Source organism: Electrophorus electricus, chromosome 8 (assembly GCF_041902795.1).
Source record: "Electrophorus electricus isolate QZ-2024a chromosome 8, ASM4190279v1, whole genome shotgun sequence".
In the NCBI taxonomy this organism is placed as follows: Eukaryota; Metazoa; Chordata; class Actinopteri; order Gymnotiformes; family Gymnotidae; genus Electrophorus; species Electrophorus electricus.
In genome coordinates, this window is record NC_137504.1 from 20,058,806 (window position 1) to 20,081,312 (window position 22,507).

The window sequence follows — 22,507 nt, forward strand, 5'->3', positions numbered from 1 at the left end:
TATAGAGAGAGAGAGAGAGAGAGAGAGAGAGAGAGAGAGAGAGAGAGAGAGAGAGAGAGAGAGAGAGAGAGAGAGAGAGAGAGAGAGAGAGAGAGAGAGAGAGAGATAGATATTTTATAGATATATATATATATATATATATATATATATATATATATTTTATAGATATATATATATATATATATATATATATATAGAGAGAGAGATATAGATATATAGAGATATATATAGATAGATATATATATATAGATAGATATATATATATATATATAGATATATATATATATAGATATATTGCCAGTACAGGAAGCTTCTATTTTGCTTTCAAGTCTATTCATGCTGAAAGTTTCCAATACTAGCTGAGAAATTGTTTTGCTAGATTCCCCCGATATGATAGATCTGTAACGGAACCTATGACTCAAACTTGCTAGAGCGATTTCCCTTTTGCACAGAGTGCAGTTTTGTTCAGGTGCACTTACCTTAACGTCACTAGTATCCACCTTTTCACAGTCAGGCATTGCGCGGGAAACCCTCTTAGCCCGATTCCCATAGATTCCCTTTCTGCGCATAACTCTGTGACCGTGCTCACACATTTATTTATTCGACTGCCCCGCAAGCTCTGCTTGATCGTGCCTGTTCAGTCACGCCGCCTCGCGGCACCCTGCTGGGCTCTTTCCCCGCTCGTTCTGTCTCATTACGGTTGGAAATGCGCTAGGCTACGCGGTCGTGCTACGGTACCATATGGAGCAGCTGGAGGTGGAAAGCGTGCGCCAGAACTTTCTCTACGCCGCCGGCAAATCGCGTCGGCCCTCTAGTTTATTACGCTCTAGAATTATAACATCTGTACATGGCGAGAGAACGGGAAATATGGAGATTGTTTCGGAGTCACCGGTTTGGAATGTTGTTGGCTGATGGCCCGTTTTGATACTGAGCAATGGGAGGTATTTGTAATACGGGAATGTGGTTGTGATAGTGTATGCTGCTCGTGTGTGGTGACCAACAGCGGGGCCACAGAGTAGACTACGCGTAGGTTCATTATTTTGGAGAGGGCTATCGTTCTCTTCCTATACAGCACCTCCATTCCACTCACTAGGCTCATAATAGAGTGCTAGAAGGAAGGTCTAATTAATCCGAATAAAAAATAAATAAAACGCAGTATCGTATCTCTTATTAAAATAAGACATCTGTCATTTGGTCAGGTATGATGATTAAAAGCCTATTTTTTGTTCCAGTAAAATCGTTTGAAATTCCGTATCACTAAAAGGCTACATTCTTGCTTTGCCTAGTTTCGCTACCTGGTTATTGAAGTCCTTTCATTAGATGCACTTTAGAATTTATTGCAAATGCCCCCTCTGGTGGAAGCTTATGAATATTACTTTTTTTTTTTTTTTTTTTCTAAGGGATGGAGGCCAATATCACCAAAATGTCATCCAGAAATATGACTGACGACTTGATATAAATTGTAATATAGGCCCATGTTATATCCTGTCCTTGACTTTATGACGAGGTTATAACAATGCAGACGTGTTGCGCACACACACAAACCTTGAAAAAATGTTTATTTTTCATTCTGTAGGTTTTATATTTTTTTATACATACAGTATAAAATGAGGGAATATTTATTTATTTATTTATTTATTTATTTATTTAGGACAGTTTGGAAATTAGGTCACCACTCAGACCATATTGAGCCAAAATGGTGAAGTTAGTCTTTAACAGCCAATGAATGGTCAAACTAGGAATGTGTGTGCGTACATGTGTTTGTGTGTACGCTTGCATGTGCATTTGCATGTCTCTGTGTTTCTGTCTGTGTCATATTCACAGTCCCCGTTCAGGGTTAAAAGGCTGGTGCATTGTAATTGCTTGGGTCAGTGGTTTGACTCATTCCAGGTGCTGGTACTTATGAATGAAACCCAGTGAAAACAGACAGCGCCCCTGAGAAAGCTGGAGAGAATCAATGCATGAATGGATCTCTGCATCATTTACACCTTCTCTGGTTCTCTATATGCGTTTTAACATTGTTCACTTTTGCATTGTTGATTGCTTTGATAGACCCTAAAGCTCATGCACTTCTCTTTTTTCTCTTTTCCAGAAGGAGCTCAGTCTGCCCAGAAGAGGGAGCTTGTAAGTGAACACGACTCACTTATTTCTAGCATTTGTTATGCTACAGGATATGCCCTCAAACCTTAGTCTTCTACAGTTTTCCTTTGTTTATAGGGGTATATAGAAATTATCCTTTTTCATTAGTATATTCAGTGTATGCTGAGACTTCTACATAATTTGTAGATTGTCAACATCAGCTTTCCCTATTGAAGAAACAGAAGCACCTTATTTGTATGATGAGGTGTTTTTTTTGTTTGTTTTTTTTAGCCCTGAAATGCTTGCAAAAGTACATGCTTACTATAGACCTTTTCTAAAACTCAAATGAGGTGTTTTGTTTTTTCCCCCTTTCTCATTGCCATTGGTGTAATTAGCATCTTGTGTATACAGTTATGCCTGTTTGATTAACATTCATGTTCTTTAAGGTCAAACGCTCTGCTAAACCTCACATAGAACTCATTCAGATGCGCGCACTGCACGTTGCAGCTGCAGCTGCTGACTGCAAGTGTGTCTGGCAGGTCCATTTCTATGTGGGGAGCTGGAAGCATTTTCCATAAAGCGTTCCCTACCTGGGCTTGCTAAGCCATGTCATCACTGCAAGTCCCTGCTGCAGCTTGACCTGTCAGGCAGCTCTCGCTGCACCATGACACCCAGGCAGGCTCCAGACATTCTTCCTTTAAGCACAAATGAGACTCCAGCCTCTGGACTGCAATCCTGGCAAGCCGCCTTGCTTGTTGTTGGCCAGGAGTAATAAACCGCACCCACACTCATAGGGTCCTCCGTCCTCAGTCTAATTTATGCTCCAGCTATTATGGGGCATGATCTAAAGCACTGTTTCCTTATTTGTTTTTTTAATGTTGTGTATATCTCTCTGCCTTGCCCAGATTGGCTGTTAAACTCATTAGAATGTAGTGGGACTCACTGCGCTCTGGCAACTGCTACAAGAATAAGCCTATGGTTGAATAGTGGTGATACCGGGCCAAATTGGCATCCTTTATATGCATGTTCATGACCAAGTACCTCCCATGTACAAAAAATCTTTGGATTTCTGGTCATGGTTTACATTTGATTGTGTTTTTTGGTGCTTAACACTGAAAACTCAAACTCGGTCTGGCCTGGGTGAGTCAACACCACAATGTCCAGTCATCTGTTGAAGTTTATTAAGCATTCTGACACTGCTGCTGTTAACAGTTCCTTCCAAATTAGTTTGAAAGTTAATTAGCAAATGAAATACAGCTATGTGCACATGGGGTCTCACATGGGATGTGACCTCTAATGACATTTCTTCACTTTGTGGATTCGTCATGGCATCCCACGCTGCACAGGTAGGCTTTCATGGAATTGAAGACCTCCACCAATCTCTTTTTAAAGGCAAAGTTCCACCGCACTGCTGTGCAACTGCTGTGGGGATGAACACCTGCTGGAGTGGTAGCAGATTCAGGCTGACAGGTTTTGTTAGTGTGGGTCTAGTCACAGAATTGCTGGCCATGCCTCACGCTCTGGCTGTCTGACATAGCTTTCGTATTTAGTAGCTCTAACTCACATGGCTGTTATTGGATATTGACAGGCTAATCAAAATCAAAACATGTTGTCAAGGTATTGAATATAGTGAACCATGTCTTCTGTTTGCACATAAATGTTTCCTGAGCTTTTTCAGATTTAGGATAGAAAACTTAATTATGTTTCACTGCCAAAAGACATCTTCGCTCATGGCATTTCTTAAAACACAGACATGTCCCTGCTCTTGTGCATTTTGTCTGTCTTTATCTGAAATAGGCCAGGCAGGTTTGCTTTCATCTGTTTATATTTAGCCCTTACAGCTGTCTGTTTTTATGGTGCCAATAATGACTTATGTGGAGCATTTGGTGTCCGGAAGAGCTTGAAATCGTTATTTCTTTGAGGGTATTGACCTGCTAGATACTGGGGGTGTTGACCTGCTAGATACTGGGTGTGTTAGATACAAAACAAAACTAGAATACTACACTCTGGGAATTCACTTTATTTTAAAGTATATGCATTCACAATGGCCACACTGATTGGTTGAAATACTGTTATTATAATGCTTATTGGCATATTTGCTTAGATCGGTCTGCGTGTTCATGAGCACAGGTGAGTGCTTCTTTCAAAATGAGATCGAAAATGAGCCTGTTAGCACTGTAGTAAGGCTGGACCTGTGTTCTAATATCCCTCTTTACCTTTCTAAGACAAGGGCTTGTAAGGCACATGGTATGAGCATTTAGATGAAATGTACTCAAAAGTTACATTATTGCACACAAGTCTATATGTGTTCTTATTAATAAAGCAATTAGCAAACACCTGATTTAAAATATATATTTCTTTTTGCTGTGTTTACTAGCAAAAAAATAGTTTACAACAGCTTTTTTAAAAAACTGTGACATCACTGATATATAATTCACAGCCTTGCACTATGGTGGGCTTGAAAAATAATATCCTGGTATCAATTCCACATTCCCATGGTGTTTCAGGTATGTTTGCCAGGTCCAGGTTATGGGAATGTAGATGATGAGACATGATGAAAAACAGACATCCAGCAGAAAACAGCAATCTCATTATCTACAACTCAAGTAGAAGACTTCACACAGAACTCCTAGAGCCAAGTTCTTTCAAAAAACTCAGGTTGGGTTATTCTATGGAAGAACTTTAATCCCTACCTTCCACTACTGTTTTCTTCATAACTTGAAAGTTCTATCTTCATTCTTTCCCAAGGCTAGAAGATGTCTTCACCTTTCTTTGTTCTTCAAAGAAAACTTTCTAAGAATATGAGCTTTTTACCAAAGTCTCACATTTATGGAATTTAGCTGATGCCTTTATGCAAAGCGACTTACAGTTATGACTGAGTACAACTTGAGCAAGTGAGGGTTTAAGGGCCTTGTTCAGGAGCCCAACAGTGGCAACTTGGCTGTGGTGGTGCTTGAACCAGGTCTGGAACCTGACTGGGAGCCATACTGGAGAAAGGCTCCATGTGTAATGACTCTCGCCAGCCTTCCGTGACTGTGATTTACGGTTATGTCCAACCTGACTACGCCATAAGACAAACGTGACTCGCCCTCAGGTAGATGGATGCTGACTTGGGGCTGGAGTGGATATCTGAGAGAGACACACAGAGGGTAGGGTGAATGAGAGCAAAGAGCATTGAGCCATCGAGTGAGAAGAGCCGTCAGATGGCCGGGATCGTTAAACAGTACGATGGCGGTTATGAACATGCCTCCCGATGTGTTTGCTTAAATGTCAACGAGGCGTGAGTCATGCAGCCACTTTGCGGTGGCAGCTGTGTGACATCTGTCTAGTGTATTTCAGCAGGAGCAAGGCTTGTTGAACTGCACTGGGTTCTGGTTGCAGAGAGGGTTGTTCTTTGAGCTGGACAGAAAGTTGCTCTCTTTCCTGCAAGCCTGTCAACCAGAACACTCCTTCAGCCCTAGTTCTTTAACAGTTTTTCTAATATTCTGTTTTGTTTTGTTTTTCCTTGCAGTAATATGGCAGTAGAGCTTTTTAATCACAGTACGCTTCATGTATGCATAGACTAATTTTGTCATTGGCTGCTGTGGGTTTCAGTGGTAGAGGAAAAAGAGTTAAAGCAGTTAATAAATGCAGATTTAGGGAGGCCATTGTTGGTGATGTAAAATCCCAGTGGAGTGATCTCAGAGCTGACTGCTGATTACCTCGATACTTCTCTCATCCTCTTTCCCTCCCACTCTTTTCAAAAGCACATGGTATTTTTGGTTAGTAAATACCAACCCTTATGCAGTGTTTTGGAGGCATTTAATGTTGCTACACAACCCGTTATCAAACTATGAATTTTTCCATTCCATCCGGGTTGCAGTGTTGTCTGGCTCAGTTCCTGACTGGAAATTAATGAATGTCATGCACAGAGTAAATGTGGCCCTTGTGTAGGCTGAATGAGTTTCTGGCTTATGATGGCCCATAGCTGATTTGGCTGTGCTGGGGTGCTGTACAGCAGGTTAACAGGGCTCCAGTTCTCCAGTTGTCACGCTCCAAGTCTCAGTTACAGACTGTTCCCACTGACTCTGACACACAGTGTGTGGTGCTAATTGTGCATTCCCATGACCTGTGCATTGGTGATAAACAACTGATACTACTTCCTGAATCACGGAGTGACTGCAAGTGTGCTTTGACTTGGCCTGCTGAATGGGCTTTTGTGCAATGGAGTCAGTTTTCATTGCTTTTTTTAATTGTTTCTTTGTTACAATTATTTATTTATTTTTTTTAAAGAATAAGTAAATGTTTTTTTAGTATTATTAAATGCATGGTGAAATGGAATGAAGCAGGGCTGGCTCAGATATAATTCTCTTGAATTTTGAATGAGTTTTCCAAAGTTCCAGGAAAGACATTCAGCATGTGTTCAGGTTTAGTGTTCAAGCTTTTGGCATTGCTGTCTGCAAAAATTACCCTTGGAAGTGATGCTCAATTATTTCTGAATCACTGGCTTCTATGAATGAACCAAGCTTAAGATGTCATGCCTGTTTGGCAAAGGAAAGAAATTCTGTAAGCTTATTTATTCTTCTCTTATTATGCCTTTACCCTAATGGAAGTATATCTGGTTCGTGTTTCACAATCATTTAACACATTGTTTAAGGCGGAGATATAACATAGCACTCACTCCAATAGGATTACAGCACCAGTCTCCAAGCACCTTGGTCCCTGGTGAATTGTGTACAGGTTGTGTGAAGGAAGCATAGTGTGGTATTATTGGGAAGTGAACAGAAATAATTCAGAGGGGGTTATCCCTGTGGACAACCTGCTTTTTTTTCTTTCTTTTTTATGTATCTTATACTATTGTAGTTGTTGTGGGTGAGTGGGTGGGTAGTTGGTTGGTTTAATTTAATTCTTCCACAATCCATGGTGACAATGGATTGAAGTGCAATATTTTTTTTTTTGCTTTCAAGGACACTGCAGCAAAACCAAGATGGTGAGAAAGAACTCACCACACCACACTGGAGGTGCTGTCTGTTGTCCTCAGTGTAATCTGTTGGTGTGTTGGGCCAAAGTTACAACAGCACGGAGACCCCATAGCAATGTGAGAGGTCCCTACACGTTTAAATATCCACACAACGCCTGTGAAGCAGGACAGGCACAGGGCAGAGCTGTTGAAATGCCTGCTCTGCTCTGCTGATGTAAGGGTCTTCCACCGGTGGAGGAGGGGCCGGCTAGAAGCGTGCGTGCGTGTTTGTGTATGAAAGCGCGAGAGAGGAAGAGGTAGAGTGGGAGGGGGTGTGCAGGATGGGAGGGGAATCGAGCTATTGTCCAGCCTTCCAGCTCTATACAGGCAGCTGACGATTTCATTTGACAGTCCGGGGTATAAGTTGAAGGACCGAAAAACCAAACTCCCCGGCCCCCCTTCCCCTAAGTGCCGCTGTGAGCGGCGCGCGGTGCCGTCCCTCCGCTGCGGAGCCTGCCTTACGGCTCATTGTCGGCGCGTGAGGTTGCAGGCAGGCAGGGAAAATATCATGTGCACAATAGAGCGAGCGAGAGCAGCGCAGCCATGAAAGCCCAGCGGGAGAGGCTGAGGATTCCGGGGCTCACGTTGGAGTGAGTATTCTCTCTCTCTCTCTCTTCTCTCTCTCTCTCTTTCCGTCTCTCATCGGGTTTGTCTGCGGCGGACATCTTCATTTATGCGCGTCGCGCGGCCGAGCCGAGCAGCGTTTACCACAACAGCAGCATTTGCAGCATGCGCTAGGAGGTAAATACAGCCAGGCTAGCCTCGCGCTAGCATCAGCCAGGCTTTGCTGGGTCATGGTGCCGCTGGCCGCTTTGTGCTGGTCTCGGACCAATTTTGAGGTTCTCTCTTGTTATGCTTTGAGCTTGGGGTAGACATGAGGCTGATCTTGGATCGGCAAAAAAAAATACCGCTGTCCAGAAGCCTGCCCAGAGCCAAGAGGACTGCAGCAGTTGTGCAACCTGCCAGGTTGCCTGTCTGTTTAGATAAGGTGACGTACATAGACATGCCTCTCCTCTCTCACTCCACTGCTTTTCAGTGATGACAAATAACCATAGCAAGTGCTTGAACTACCCCTATGGAGACCTGGTTTGTTTGTTTAGCCCAGTGTCCACTGTGTTATTACTGTAGCATCTACAGCAGAGCCTCTGATTCAAAAACAAATAGATAATCTCTGCGTGATTACTGTGTCATCTGTTACGTCTGAGGGAGATTTTTGTCCTTTTGTTGAGATATAAAGAGATCTGATTGCATTTCTGGAGGTCACAGGCAGTATGAATTTACATCTGTGCTCAGCGTGTTGCATCATAGCTAGTTGTTGCTAAGGACACGATATACGTTTATCGCCTAACCTGTCGGTTCAGCACTTTCGGCTGACGTGATTGGTTTAATGTGCTCATCAATAGACACATTGGCTCTGCCGTACCAGGCCTTCATGTATGCTCTTGCACAAGGCCTATACCAAAAGACACGCACAGACGCACACGGATGGTGAGATTTTGGAGGGCATGTTGAAACATTTGTTCTAATTGTTTCTCAGTATTGTGCTAGATGACTACTAAAGCATGAATATGTAGGCATCAGAAATCAGATCTGAATGGTTGGTTTTATCCAGGACTTAAATTTAGCTTGGTATTCACATTCATAGTTGACAATTTAATGATTGTGATTAGCCCAGGAAAATGTCATTGCTAAGTGCATAATAATAGATAGAAAAATTTTTAAAACTCTAAGTGTCATTATAAAATTGTCATTGGCCCGCCACTGAACAGTGTGAATAGGTCCTCCAATATGTTTAGTAAAAGTTTTTGTTTAAAACACTTTACCTCCTCAAAGCACAATTTATTAGTCTCATGGGTCGTGCCCAGTGCTGCTGTGTGGTAATGTCTGACAGTTAGCCTCCATGTATATACAACGTATGACGAGGTGCCCCACATCCAGAACTTCGTGTGACAGACGTTGTAAGGGCAATGTGGTCATACGGAAGGAGCAACATTTCTGAAGCCCAGTTTGACTTGCAGCCTGACTCCGAGGAGCCTGAGCCCGACTCCCACAAGCCCCTGCAGCCCCTGCAGTCCTCTGCACGCCTTCCATTTCTGGAGGTAAGAGGTGCTTTTCTTTCACTTGGCCATTTTGTTTTTGGGAGCCAATTGGGCTGCGCACGAGATTCCTGCTCGACAAGCGAGGATTAGGTCAGTGCCACGACAGTTGATGATCAGGATGAAAAGGACAGAGTCTCACACCCCTTTATTCTTAGTTGAATTTTTTTTCACATATCCAAAGTTTTTGAATGGTTTTTGATAGAACGGCACATGATGCTTCTATAATGTTCATAGATTTTCACCTGCCTCACCCCCTTTTGGTGAACCTCCCTTTCGTCCTTTTAAGTGCAAAATAGGATTTATGGGTGAATGTCTGCAGAATTTAAATATGTGGAGAAAGTCAGATCAGTTCAAATGTTAAGGTGAACCGTTTTGAAAAGGGTTTCTAAAAGCTGCTGCCTTGAACATCTGGAAAGGAGGCATTTGAAATGAAGACAGGTATGCCACCAGACTCGTGTGCTTGTTGAGAACCAGATGAAACATGACCGTTTGATACAGTAGCAAATTGTACAGAATGGGGGAAAAAATGCAGCAGTTTATTTCTGAAGATGTAACTTTTACCTCAGTGCTTTGTCTGTCTGTGTCATCATCTGGTCTGCTTTTATAAACACTTTGTATCATTTCATCACATGATGACCTGCCTCTAAATCTCATACTGCTTAACAATGAATGGAGATACAAACTGTTGCAGAAATGTTGCATTGGCATTGTGCAGAATCTCTGTCTTCGTCTCCTTCAGCAGCAGTGTCTGTCAGTTTTTGTTTATATTTATCTCTGGGCCAGAAGGAGAAATGGGTCATTGAGCCGAAGCCATTTTATATTTGCACCCGTTTGATCAGTTCATGTTTGCACATAATGACCTGCCTTCAGTGAGCTTTGATGTCTGAAGAGCAGATCACTGGAGAGGTTGCAGGAAGATCACGGCTAACCAAAGCTTGTCTTAGACTGTGAAGTTTCATATTCATGAATAGGCATTAAATATTCCTGAGGCCAATGATGCTGTTAAGGGGGTAGAAGGTTTATTGTTATGTCACACTGAAAGGTGAGGATTTTCCTTTTGTCTGAATGGTTGATTATGACCCTGTAATTACATCAGCATGTTTAGCTGTGTGCTAATAGCCACAGCTGAGAGGAAGTCTGTCTAGGGTTGCATCAATGTCATGCTTTGAAAGCCAATACTGAATACAAGGTTCAAATAACAATAACAGCATACACTCAGTTTTGTGTTTATTTCATTACTGATTATCTTTGTGTTTTTGTGCAAAACCTTTCTCAACAACTAAACAAAAACAAAATGTTCTCTGTGTTATGTTTATATCTGCTGTCTTTAATGGGTTTATTTAGAGACATGTGGAATAATAATAATAATAATAATTACGTTATGATTTTGTTCGTAGGTATGACATAGTATTAGTCTATATAGATACTAACATTTTATGGTTAGGGTTACTATTAGTGGTTACTATGGTTTTATGGTTAGGGTTACTATTAGGGTTACTATGTTAGTGGTTGTTTTCATGTATTGTAAAAATACCTTGCAGCCTCTGCCTAACTGAGGAATTATATAGAGGTTAAAATCCCATTTTGTTATCAGGAAAACCGTCATTATGCTAATTAAAAACATGACTGTACACTGTATCATCGTGATAAGTATAAACTTCTACATCTACTGAATCTGTGCTGCCATCATTGCTTGGAAGACCTCGTACTAACCAAAAGCTGGAACGCACGTGCCTGCATTTTATTGACTGTTATTCATGACTTACTTGAGTGAAATCATCAAAGGAGTGTACTGGTATAGCCTGAAGTGAAGTCAGTTAGCACTTCGCCTGAATCCTATCTCTACTGGTGTCTTTCATTCACCCTCTCCTAATGGGAGCATGGAAACGGAGCATAACCATATCTAGAGCAACGTCTGTTCCATCATCAGACCCTATGGGACCCCAATAGCGAAGAAGGAGGTTAAGTCTGATCTGTTCTTAACATCACCAAAGTTTTGAGTCACTGTCCTAGCACGATAAACACTCTTAGGAGGCCAGGGATGGATTATGCCTTGGTCGCCGTGTGGGGCAATAGGGTGTATGTGCGGATGTGAGTGTAGGTGTGTGTCATATGTTTGCTTATTAGATTATACTCATTTTGGTAGTGTTCCCAGTAACTCTGTTCAGCATTAGCTGTCGGTCAGTGTGGCATTCGTTGGCGTTTGGTGTGGTATTAGTTGTCGGTTGGTGTGGCAATAGCTGTCGTTCAGATTACAGTACGCCGTCACAGGATCTTGGCTGGCTTTGTTGTTTACGCCCTGCCCTATCAGATGTTTGTTTCTCTCTCTCTCAGGCGTGGCCTCAGCATGTCTGCTTGCCCACGGCTAGCACCTCCTGGCCCACTTTGACTCAGGCTGCCACAGACCCACCGCCTTTGAATGTTCAAAGGCTAATTGTCAGGACAGGGGTAGGGTGGGGGCTTCAACTGTCACGGAAGCTAGGCTGATCTGGAGCCAAAAGACCAGATTGGGGAGCAAGAGAAAGGAAGGGATCAAAGGAACTGAAGTGGACAAGAACTGGAGGTCCTATTAATGAAGGGTGGGGTTTGCGGGGCTCTGGGCAGACAATACCAGAATGCTTGGAGCCCTTTAGATGGAGGTGTCCATTCAGTGAAATTTCCATTTCAAACGAGGCTTGAGAAGGCTCTGGAGTGGGGCCAGCCCTGGGAGTGCTCTCGCTGCTCTGTCTGCTGATGATGCAGTGACTCACATGCTTGCCCTCCCTTCACTCCAGCCCCTCTGAGTCAGGATGTGAGGTGATAGATGCCTGTTACATGATACGCAGCATACTCAAGCCCATTGAGACAGAAGCAGAACTGGGAGACTTCATCGGGGGAACAAAAGTCCTCCACTTCTAACCGGAACCGGTCCTCTCTTCCTGTCCCAGAGGCAGTCGGGGTGTGTGTGTGTGAGGGACAGCGATTATGACCTGAAAAGGAGTGCACTGCAGAGGATCTTTCTCTCTCTTCCTCTCGTTCCAGTCAGGACACTTCAAAGGACGCGCCGTCCCCTCTGACAGTGTATGCCGCGGCCATTTCCAGATGTGCCCGGACAGATCTCTGCTGGTTCGGAATGTTGCCGTTGTTGCGTCGAGAGAGCTAGCCAAGAGTGGAACAGTGGGTGCACGCCTCCCTGTGGGAAGCCGGACGTTTTTGCCCAGGCAGTTTTCCGAGGCAGACTGGTTCTTTTTGGGTAGCATGACTTTGAAACCATGTCGGACTCCAGCTTGTGGACCGTACTGTCGAACTTCTCCATGCCCCACTTTCTTAGTGGATCCAGACTCAGACGCTCGAAAAGGTAACGAAGCAAATGGAGCTTGCTGGTAGTTTGGGTTAAACTGTGTTAAACTCTTTGAGGTCACAAGCAAGAACACTCCAGTAAGATGTGTGCTACTCTGTGTGCCATTGTGTTGTATTTCCTCTGTGAGTTCACCGTGACGAGTTTTTGATTGTAATCGAGACGCCATTGTTCAGTCCACACAGCGCATACAAAAAATGTTTACATATGCTATGTAATTACCTTGAATGTGTTGTTAAGAACTGAAGGGAACCAAGAGTAAGGAAAACTGATTGTTTGCGATATCCGCTCTCTTGTAACTGCAGTTATTAGCAGCATGACTGGCATGGTTTGGAAAGCTATGGGGAGAATGCCTCGAGAGCAGTCACGTTCTGTAGTAGGTACAATAGAAGACTTATTTCAGAAAAGGTCTTCGTGGCTCCATGTTAGCAAGCACAGTAACAGTGTGTTACTGTTTTGTCCTCTATATCTCAAGCATGTTGTAATTGGTGTAATGAGGCTGTTTTTTGGGTTTTTTTTTGTTTTTTAACCGGTTTATCTGACACGAATTTATCTACTGTGTAAGTTCACAAAGTGCAATCCCCCCATAATAATCTTTTACAAACATGGTGACTCATATAATTAAACAAAATATTAAACACACCGATCTAGGCAATAGCTGTCCCACCCTGGATGTGCCAATCATTGTTGTTGACATGAGTTCTAAAACATTTCATTAGCAAAAAAAAAAAAAAGTAGCAACACACTACTCTCACAGGTCATTGACACTCTTTTAACTTTTGAAAATCAGGTTTTTAGGGAGTTGTATAATCTTTTCATGTAAGTTTTCACCATCAAAAAAAGAAACAATGTAAGTGCAACCATTTTCTTCATGCGTCTTGCATTACATTTAGCTGATGCTTTTATCCAAAGTAACATACAATTGTCTGAATACAACTTGAGTAATTGAGGGTTAAGGGTCTTGCTGTGGGGCTCAATAGTGGCAACTTGGCAGTGGTGGGACTTGAACTGGCAGCCTTCTGATTACTAGTCAGGTATCTCAACCACTGAGCTACCACAACCATGTATATTAGTTAATGGTGGCACAAGTTAAATCCCAGAATTTATGAAAGGTATGATTAATATATGCTCTTTTGCTATAATTCCTGCTACTGAACTGTTTAGTTTAAGGTGTAATCTATGTCACCATATTCTCTGCCTACAGCCTTTCAGCAGGTGGTCAGGTACTTGGTGGATGTTAGTTCAGGTGCACCTGCCCTCTGAAATGGAAGCAAACGTGTTGGCATGTTTGGTGCCATGGGAGAAGAGAAACTTGAGCCTACTTGTAACTTTTGTAAGACAGCTTTTGTCGAAGCCTACGCAAGCATGTTCAATGCCTCGCTTTACTTGAACCCTCTGTGTGTCCCTCTACTCTGCCCTTTACTGAACTGAGATCCACATAGCTTCACATGCCCAGTGAGCTCAGGGGATTTTCTCACTAGTATATCTGGTTTGGTTTTGTTTGTTGAAGGGAGAGAAATGCATTCAAGTTTGTTGAGTTTTATAAAAAGACTGTATGTATACAGTGGAAGAATAGTGTGTGTTGGAGTTCTTCATTGTGTAAAACACTGAAAAATTAAGAATGGACTTCTTTAGGAACTTGCATAACATTTTCTGTCTAACACTCTAGTACAGCACTATAATGGCTTTACCCATAAGACTTGCATCTAAATTTAACATTTTAATACAAATCCACAGTGAAGAAGTTGATGAGGAAAGCGCTATCTAAGAGAAAAGGTTGTTGGAGCAGGTAATGTGCCATTAAATACTCATCAGCATCCTGGAACAGGCTAGTTTTGTTTTTTCCTCCCAGGTGTAATGAAAGTGACATTTTTGCAGCATATAGCATTTTATCACCTATGTGAGCATCGTCATTTAACCAGTGAGCTGTAGGTGGCACCCTAGAGCTAAGGGCTAAGGAGCCTTAAGCCACCACATGTGGAGACTATGTAAATAGTTGTGGTAAATCTCTGCATATGCTAACTTTAGTATCCACTAAATGTATTGAGGAGGCGTGAGCTCGTGTTAAACAACGAAAGAAGTAACGATGTACCTGAGACCATTCAAGCCTGTTCCAAAGTAACAGGGGGTTGAGCCATGACACCATTTGTTTTTCTCTTTTCATTCAACTAATTGTAAAGCAGCACAGAACAAGTACCATACGGGAAGCCCATTTTTAACATCAGTACCCCTAAACACCATCCAACAAATGCCAAATCATAAGTGTCGCTTCCTATGCTGTTGCTTTGAAGATAGAGTGATATAAGTAGTTGTGCACTGCTGGCATGTGTTGCCTGATTCGGCCTCTCATCCCTGGTGTTTTAAAGCCCATCACGCAGCCCTTTAACAGCTAGCTATGTCAGTTCACACCAGTTGGTTTCAGATGATAAGGGCCGCTGAAGATGCCTCTTAGTCCTCTGTTTAAGACAGAGCTGCAGGAAGTTATCACATCTACTGTAAATTGCTATAACAATTACTAAACGTTGTAAGGTCCATATTCAAGTGCAGTTATTCATCCACTGGTTCAACAAATGTGTTTGTATATTCTCTGACTTGCTATTGGACGCTATTAAAAAAAAAAAAAAAAAGTAAATTAAAAATATACATACTGAATAAAATATTTTTAATATATACATACACACACACACACACACACAGTAAAGCAGTGGTTTTGCAGGGTAGCAATGAGAAGATATTAAGAAAGACCAGCTCTGCTCTGGTTTCAGCACTGTATATTTAATGCAGTATATATATTTAATGCAGTATGCATATTTAATCTTTGCTCTGTAAACTAGTGTTATCACCATAATCACCAACACAAGGGCACACTGAAATTTTAAAGTTTTCTGGACAGTCCTCCAAACTGAACTAGGATTAAGGTGAGGATGGTTGGGACTGTGCAGTGTCATCTGTTTAATCTTTCAAAGACTCATGGTCAGGAAGGCTGGAACTGTGCCCTGGATCTGCACCTGGCCACAGCCATGTGCTCTGAAACCCGCTGGGGTTTCAGCCTACGGTGCAGTCAAGCAATGCATCAGATACTCTCTGACCTGGTGTGGTGTTGTATTGACACCCCTCCACCCCCCACCCCCAGGGTCATTAAATGTGGAAATAAATAAATAAATAAATATTTGTCTTTGATCATGTCACTGTCACATTCAGTGTTGTCCTAATATTTAGTTCTCCATGCGTTCATGCTTTTAATCATCAGCTCTCCATCTGACAGGGTCACTTCATAGGGGATCGGTGAGCTGCTTTTGAATATATTTTTAAATCACCTTGGCCACATCACCATGGCTGCATCCATAGCGGAGCAAGTTTGGAGTGCTTTTAGAATATTTTCAGCTGCTTTTAAGCCATTTTCAGCACTCTTGCCTCCTTTTTGCCTTTGAGTAAGGTGTGTTTGTTTCCTATTCTCTGTGTCTACAGGTAATGTACTGAAGACATTTTGGAGAGGTTTAAGGATTTTGCATATATATGTTTTTATATAGATGGATGGATGGATGGATGGATACATACAGTTACTCAGTTACAGTTTACTCAGCATTTTGAAGTATTTTCAAATCCTTTTTGCTTTATTCTGAAATGTATTTGCCAGAGACATTACATTTTACTCCATTCCATTAATTATTCACATTTGGTTAATAATTGCTCTTTTTTGTCTGTGACAAGCACCTGGAAAGCTTGGCTGTTGCTCATACCTCTGACTTTTACATGGTAGCAAGTATCACAAAAGGACAAGATTAGCACCTGGCTATTTCCCCATCCAATGCTGGTAGATGCTTGTGCCAAGAAATTATATATGGAGTTCACAATTCTTGAGTTACCAAAGTTTTTTTGGAAGGCTAATTCTAATTGACTATTGTTACTTCTACAGCCATTATTTCACTGTAGTAACAATGTCATAATTATTATTTTGCACTGCTCTTGCCATGACTGGTTGAATAACCTTGCGGGTAAGAGTCCGTTGGGACATTGGCAATGTCAGCAATCCCCTCGCTCTATCAGTGATATGGAAGGCACCATATCCCATGTGAGCTAAAAGGAGCTATCCAGAGAGCTTTATTTGATCTGATGGTAAAGCCAACAATGGCCTTCTTCAAGCTGGAATAAGGCAAAATGGAAGATGTCTGGAAATGGCCAGAGCTGGAAAAGAAGGCCGGGAAGTCCGTGGCCATACTGTGTGGCATTTCTGAATGTTTTGTGGAAAATGAAAATACCAAGTGTTCTTGTTGTTGGAGAAGATGGCAGTTTAAGTTGGCGACTTTTTTCTTTTGTTTTTTTTTAATGTTTTTTATGCAAGCCTTCATAGCAACTTAATTGAATTTAGGTTCAGACGTGTCGTGTCTAAATGCACCCAACATCTTGACCCTCTGTTGCCTTGCAAGGTCCTTGTTTGTCTCCATGTTTTTGATGAACGTATAGTGTGATGTTGGGGCTAATAAAGCTACAATATGCTTTGGCATCTCTTCTTTTGCCTGACTAAAAGCACATGTAGATTTTCAGTGCGGATTGTTTTTTAGACTTTTCTAGCGAATTTGGGTCCTGTAAATGAGTTTGTCCTGTTTGATAACTCGCACAAAAGATTAATTGGCCAAACAGAAATCTTAATGAGAGTCATTATAATTATTAATGGAGGTCAGTAGCAGTAAAGGATGTGATGAGAAATTAACACCCAAGTCATAATCCATGTGTTCCTTCATCTCCTTAAATGTTGTCATGATCATGTGATCAAATATTGTAATATTTAAGGTCTAATGTTTAAAAATATATATGTAAATGTGTGTTTTTACAGTTGCAGGACAAGCAACAGAAAAAGTTTGATAGGAAGTGGACAGTCTTCAGCGCTTCCTCGACCTCACTCTCCCCTCTCATCACATACAGGTAACACACACGTCTGCGTTTCTGTACAAATGGCGTGGGCGGTGGTGTATTTATGCATGTCCAGCAATTGCTTATTTAGTCTCGTCAGTGAGAGAGTAATTGTTGCTCTCACATGCTGTGTGGTGAACCTGGCACTGGTCCCGGTGAATGGCGCCCACCATGTTGAGCTGTGTGGAATGGCAGGGTCTGAAGAGCGAGCTCTGTCTGCTACATCCTCTGTTCCCAGAATGCTTTTCTGCCTGTGGCTCCAAAAGGCTGACTAGCAGCGATTTGGAAAGCTTTCCTGATTGTCATCACACGTTTTGCCATACTATCTTACTTTTTTGCCAATTATGAGATGAATGTAAGGTAGGAAGTAATCACATCCAAATGTTTATAAATTATTTATGATGTTGTATTATGTTTGATAAGCTGGTTGAAACCTAAAACTTTTTGCTCAAAATACAAGGTGGGAGTAAATCTAATTTAACATTAGCTTCTGTATATAATCATATAATTTAGGATATCGCAGGCAGAAACATATAGATATTATATTGAATTGTAAACAGGTTGCTTTCTGTCTCGTACTTGTTGCCAACTCTTAGCCTTGCTTTAGCTGGCAAATCTAAGCCTAGCCTCTAAATAACTGGTTGAATTGGGTTAGACCTGCCTTCTTGGTTGTATAGCAGGATGCAGAACAAATAAATATCTGTTTGGAGAGCCTAATGAATCTCACCAATCAATTCCTATTCCCCATGACACTCTTTATCATCAAAGTGGCATCATTGTGTCTCTTTATTTAATTAACTCTTAACCCCCCTCCTGTATTCATTAACTTTAATTAATTTTGGTCAGAGCGCTGTTTTTATGTGTTAACAGCACACTTGTTATAATTGCTGTCATTGGGGACTTGAAAACACAGGCATGCACACCATCTCTCTGTGACTGGCCCCAGTCCCCAGAAGCAGTGGGGTGCTTTAGTCAATAGATAGGGTTCGCATGAGCTGGGGTTTGCTGGCCTCTGTGGTACTGCGTGTAGGAGCACATGCTTCAGCCACCTACTGTAGGAGCCCAACGGTCAAAAGAGTTTCATCTCCAACAGCGGTGATGCACTTTGTCCGCCTTTTGAAGCCATTGTAGTTTCATGTTTAAGATGATATCATGTAACTTGTGTTCATGATCAAGGCAGGGCTTACTCAAACATATCTTTGAAACTGTCCTTCATGTTTTCTCTTAATGGTCGGAGATTGAGGGTCTGGTAGGTGGTGCCTGGCTGATTTGGACCTGTGTTTGAGCGTTCGTATGTTGCCTTTTCTCCCTCAGGCACCAGTCCCCAGGACAGCCCCAGAAACTTCTCCCCCAGTACGTCAGCCCACTTCTCCTTCGCTCGCAGGTAACTGACGTACTCTCTGCCTCCTGCACCCAGCACCGCCCTGGAGCTCCACGCTGTTCCGCAGAGCGCACTAAACAATAACATGGCTTTTAAAAAGACTAAAGTGTAGTGTGTGTAAAAAAATAAATAAATAAATAAATTCTGACATAACTGACAAAATAATGGCTGCCATGTATGGCTCCAGGTGGCTGGAGACTGTTGATTGAAGTTTAGCTGTGGACTCTTCATCGGGTTTCCATGGCATCAAGAAGCATGAATTATGCAAACAAACAGTACATTCTTTGATGTCAGGAATGCGTCATACCTCGGCCGTTTTCTGATGCATCTGCCGAGAGCTTGGCAGGTGCTTTGGAATGCTTCAGGATCTCACAGGCCTCAGCCCAAGTTGGGACTAACTGTGAAACAGTCAGTGTTTTGTTCATTTAGTGTTTTGTTCACTTCAGCAGGGGAGGAAAGTTGCAGTGGTGCTCATTAAACTTAGCCACCTGTAAAAGCAACAAAAAGTCCTTTCTTTATGTTGTCCCACATTGCTTCAAAATATACATTTATTTTGAATTTCGCAGCTATGGCCACAGAGACGGGTAATTCCAGTTAAGGGGCGTCCTCTTCACTTTTCCCCTCCTCTGCTTGACTTGTATAAGTTTGCACCCCCCCCCCCCACTTCTGGTATTGTTGTCATTAATCCTCATGACGATACAGCAGCTGGCAAAGGTTCCTGCAGGAAATAGTTCGCCGAGAGCCATTTGGGGGAAAACACAACCGAGCTCAGTCATCGGGCTGCTTCATAACCAGCTTTCATGTCCCCATGCTTTGAAAATCGATGAGTCATTCAACCCTTCCCTCCTCTGCAGTCTTAGCTTTTCACTTGTTTGTTTCCAACCTGGCAAGGTCTGATGCCTAGCATTCAGTGCTGTTTGGGCCGGGGTGCACTGGTTCCTGTCGTGGCATGAGTGGTCTCAGCAGAGTGTGTGTCTGTCTGTGTGTCTGTCTGTCTGTGTGTAGGGCTGATGGTCGCCGCTGGTCCTTGGCCTCACTCCCATCCTCAGGATATGGAACCAACACGCCAAGTTCCACCGTTTCTGTAAGTATCTGCCACGTCTGCTATGGGGAGAAGCTTTCATATGTTAAGATGTGGCCATTTTTAAATGCTTATTCACACTTGAAATTTCTCATGTTTGTATGCTTTAGAAGGACTGTATTTGTTAAAGCTACAGCAAAGTGTGATCACCCTCACATGTCCTAATACTATAAAGTAAACTTTATAGTATCTTCTTTTAAAATTACTGCTTAAAATTGTATGCAGTTTGCTGTATACAATTGAAACCAACTGGCCCTTCAGAAGGTGCACTGTACACATTATTCAAGCTACACTGCTCTGTGTGCTTGAGACTTGGCACTCCATATCTTCTCATGGCCCCATGAGCACAACTAAATGGGGGCTCTCTGCCATGTGTAACAGATGCTGCCACGACTGTCTCCCACTCTGAGTAATATGGCTCTGAGTAGCGCCAGATTTGCTTGCTGGTAAATATGGCCCTGATTCAGCGCCAGACTGCCCACTCGCGCTGGCGCTCCCCAACTGGAAATGGCCATGTTTACTGACACTGTTTCAGCACCCGCCCACCTGAGGAGGAAATGGCAAACAGTCTGGTGCCAGCATGCTGGCCAATCACTGTCGAGTTTAGGGGATGGGCACAACAAACCACGCTCTAGAACAGTTGGTGCACCCGCCCTTCACCCGAGGCATTTAAGGAGGGAGAGGGCATTGTGCACAAACTAATGATCTGTGAACACTTTAAAACTGATTGGGATGAGATTAACATTGGAACAGCCAGACAACATTGCGCACATTGTATTATTTGGATGCTATTTTGAAAGGTAAAAAATATGTCTATTGGACTTAAACCGGTGCCAGAATGGAGAAATGCAAATGTGCATTTTAACATGTAGCCTGTTCAAAAAAGTATGAGCCAAGCATTCAAGGCATCTGCTGCCAAATTCCAGATTTGCATTTACTTTGCTCACATAGAGATGAGTTGCCTTAATCACTTGGTCTTAAAGCAAGTTATTTTTTGCTGCTTGTTCGTGTGCCTCCCACCCGCATGCTTGCATGATGCTGAAATGACATGACACGTCCGTCAGCTTGTCCTCTTTTTCTTTTCTTTTCCTCTGTATTTCCACATCATTTCCAGTCATCCTGTTCATCACAGGAGAAGCTCCACCAGCTGCCCTTCCAGCCTACACCTGACGAACTCCACTTCCTGTCCAAGCACTTCTGCACTGAGAGCATCGCTGGTGACGACCCCCGCAGGGCCACGCCCATGCGCCCACGCTCGCGCAGTCTCAGGTACAGCAAGCAGAATTGTGGGATAGGCATTGCACTGATGTTACCAAATCTTTGTGTAACAATTTACAAAGACTGTAAGGTTTTTGTAAGTTGGGCTCCCTTGCTCTGCATTTATTCATATTTTCAAATATAAAAAGGATTAAAAGGATTACAGTTTAAGATGATGACTGTATTGTAAATTTGCTGCTTTTCAGCCCTGGAAGATCCCCTTCTTGCTGTGATCATGAGATTATTATGATGAATCATGTATACAAAGAAAGGTTTCCCAAGGTAAGAAAAACATCTTACTTTGCATTTAAAAAATTCCAAAGTTTGGGAACATTTTGTTGTGGGGAGTTGTTCCGTTGGGCGCTGGGACTGCGAGCACTCTCCCGTGTCCCTCCAGGCCACGGCTCAGATGGAGGAGCGCATCCAGGAGATCATCAGCAGCAGCTCCCCAGAGAGCGTGCTGCCCCTGGCAGATGGCGTGCTCAGCTTCGCCCACCACCAGATCATCGAGCTAGCCCGCGACTGCCTGGACAAGTCTCGCCTGGGTCTCATCACCTCCCGCTACTTTTGCGAGCTCACTGACAAACTAGAAAGGCTTTTCCAAGAAGTGAGAACTTCAGCTGCCCTTTTGGCATGATGCCAATGCCTCATTTGGCTTCCTGATACCAATTTCTTTTCCACTTGTATGGACATGGCTACAGGCCATGCTTGTTGTTGATAAGATATGTTCTCAGAATACAAAACTTCTCAGCAATGCTAGCAAAGTTAAGTTTGTCCTAGTTGACGGTTTGTGTCTGAAATGTGTGATTAGGTATTCCCTTGTTAAATTATTTGTGGACAATTGTGTTGCTGCAGTCTACTGAGCGCTCTGAGAGCATCGAGGTGACCTTCATTAAGGAGCTGGTGAAGAAGATTCTTATCGTTATCGCCAGACCGGCACGACTCCTGGAATGTCTGGTGAGTTTGTCTGTTTTCTGCAGCTCTAGAGCATTTTAGGCTTGAAGTCCCTATAAATATTAAGTCATCATTTTGTGGGTTTTTTTTAATGTTTAGGGTGTATGAGGGAACTAGCAGTGAAATGTGATGTCTGTGCCCAGGAGTTTGACCCAGAGGAGTTCTACCACCTCCTGGAGGCTGCAGAGGGCCATGCCAAAGAAGGACAAGGCATCAAGACCGACATTCCACGCTACATCATCAGCCAGCTTGGCCTGACACGAGACCCTTTGGAAGGTAAGATGGTGAGGCACATGTAATGAGGTAGTGATTTTACATGCAAGGAAACCATATGGGATGGGAATTGGGAAGGTTTTGCCAAAATTCTTATGTTTTCTTTTTTCTTCTTAATGTCTGCATCATTAAAGGT

At 42.6% G+C, this 22,507-nt stretch overlaps 1 protein-coding gene across 10 annotated transcripts in view; it reads left to right on the forward strand.

Moving 5' to 3' along the window:
• mast4 (microtubule associated serine/threonine kinase family member 4) overlaps nucleotides 1-22,507 on the forward strand; it is a 68,338-nt gene that overhangs the window by 29,736 nt on the left and 16,095 nt on the right. For 4 of the 10 annotated variants that reach the window (XM_035526878.2, XM_035526879.2, XM_081718664.1 and 1 more), the window contains 9 exons: nucleotides 2,093-2,124; nucleotides 17,349-17,437; nucleotides 18,740-18,809; nucleotides 19,812-19,890; nucleotides 21,002-21,156; nucleotides 21,351-21,426; nucleotides 21,542-21,751; nucleotides 22,000-22,101; nucleotides 22,242-22,374. In XM_035526878.2, the coding sequence (XP_035382771.1) occupies nucleotides 2,093-2,124; nucleotides 17,349-17,437; nucleotides 18,740-18,809; nucleotides 19,812-19,890; nucleotides 21,002-21,156; nucleotides 21,351-21,426; nucleotides 21,542-21,751; nucleotides 22,000-22,101; nucleotides 22,242-22,374 (946 nt within the window). Of the gene's footprint in view, nucleotides 1-2,092; nucleotides 2,125-7,369; nucleotides 7,669-9,096; nucleotides 9,178-11,312; nucleotides 12,515-17,348; nucleotides 17,438-18,739; nucleotides 18,810-19,811; nucleotides 19,891-21,001; nucleotides 21,157-21,350; nucleotides 21,427-21,541; nucleotides 21,752-21,999; nucleotides 22,102-22,197; nucleotides 22,375-22,507 lie in introns of those variants that run through there. The other 6 variants (XM_035526882.2, XM_035526880.2, XM_035526885.2 and 3 more) reach the window with 6 other exon arrangements.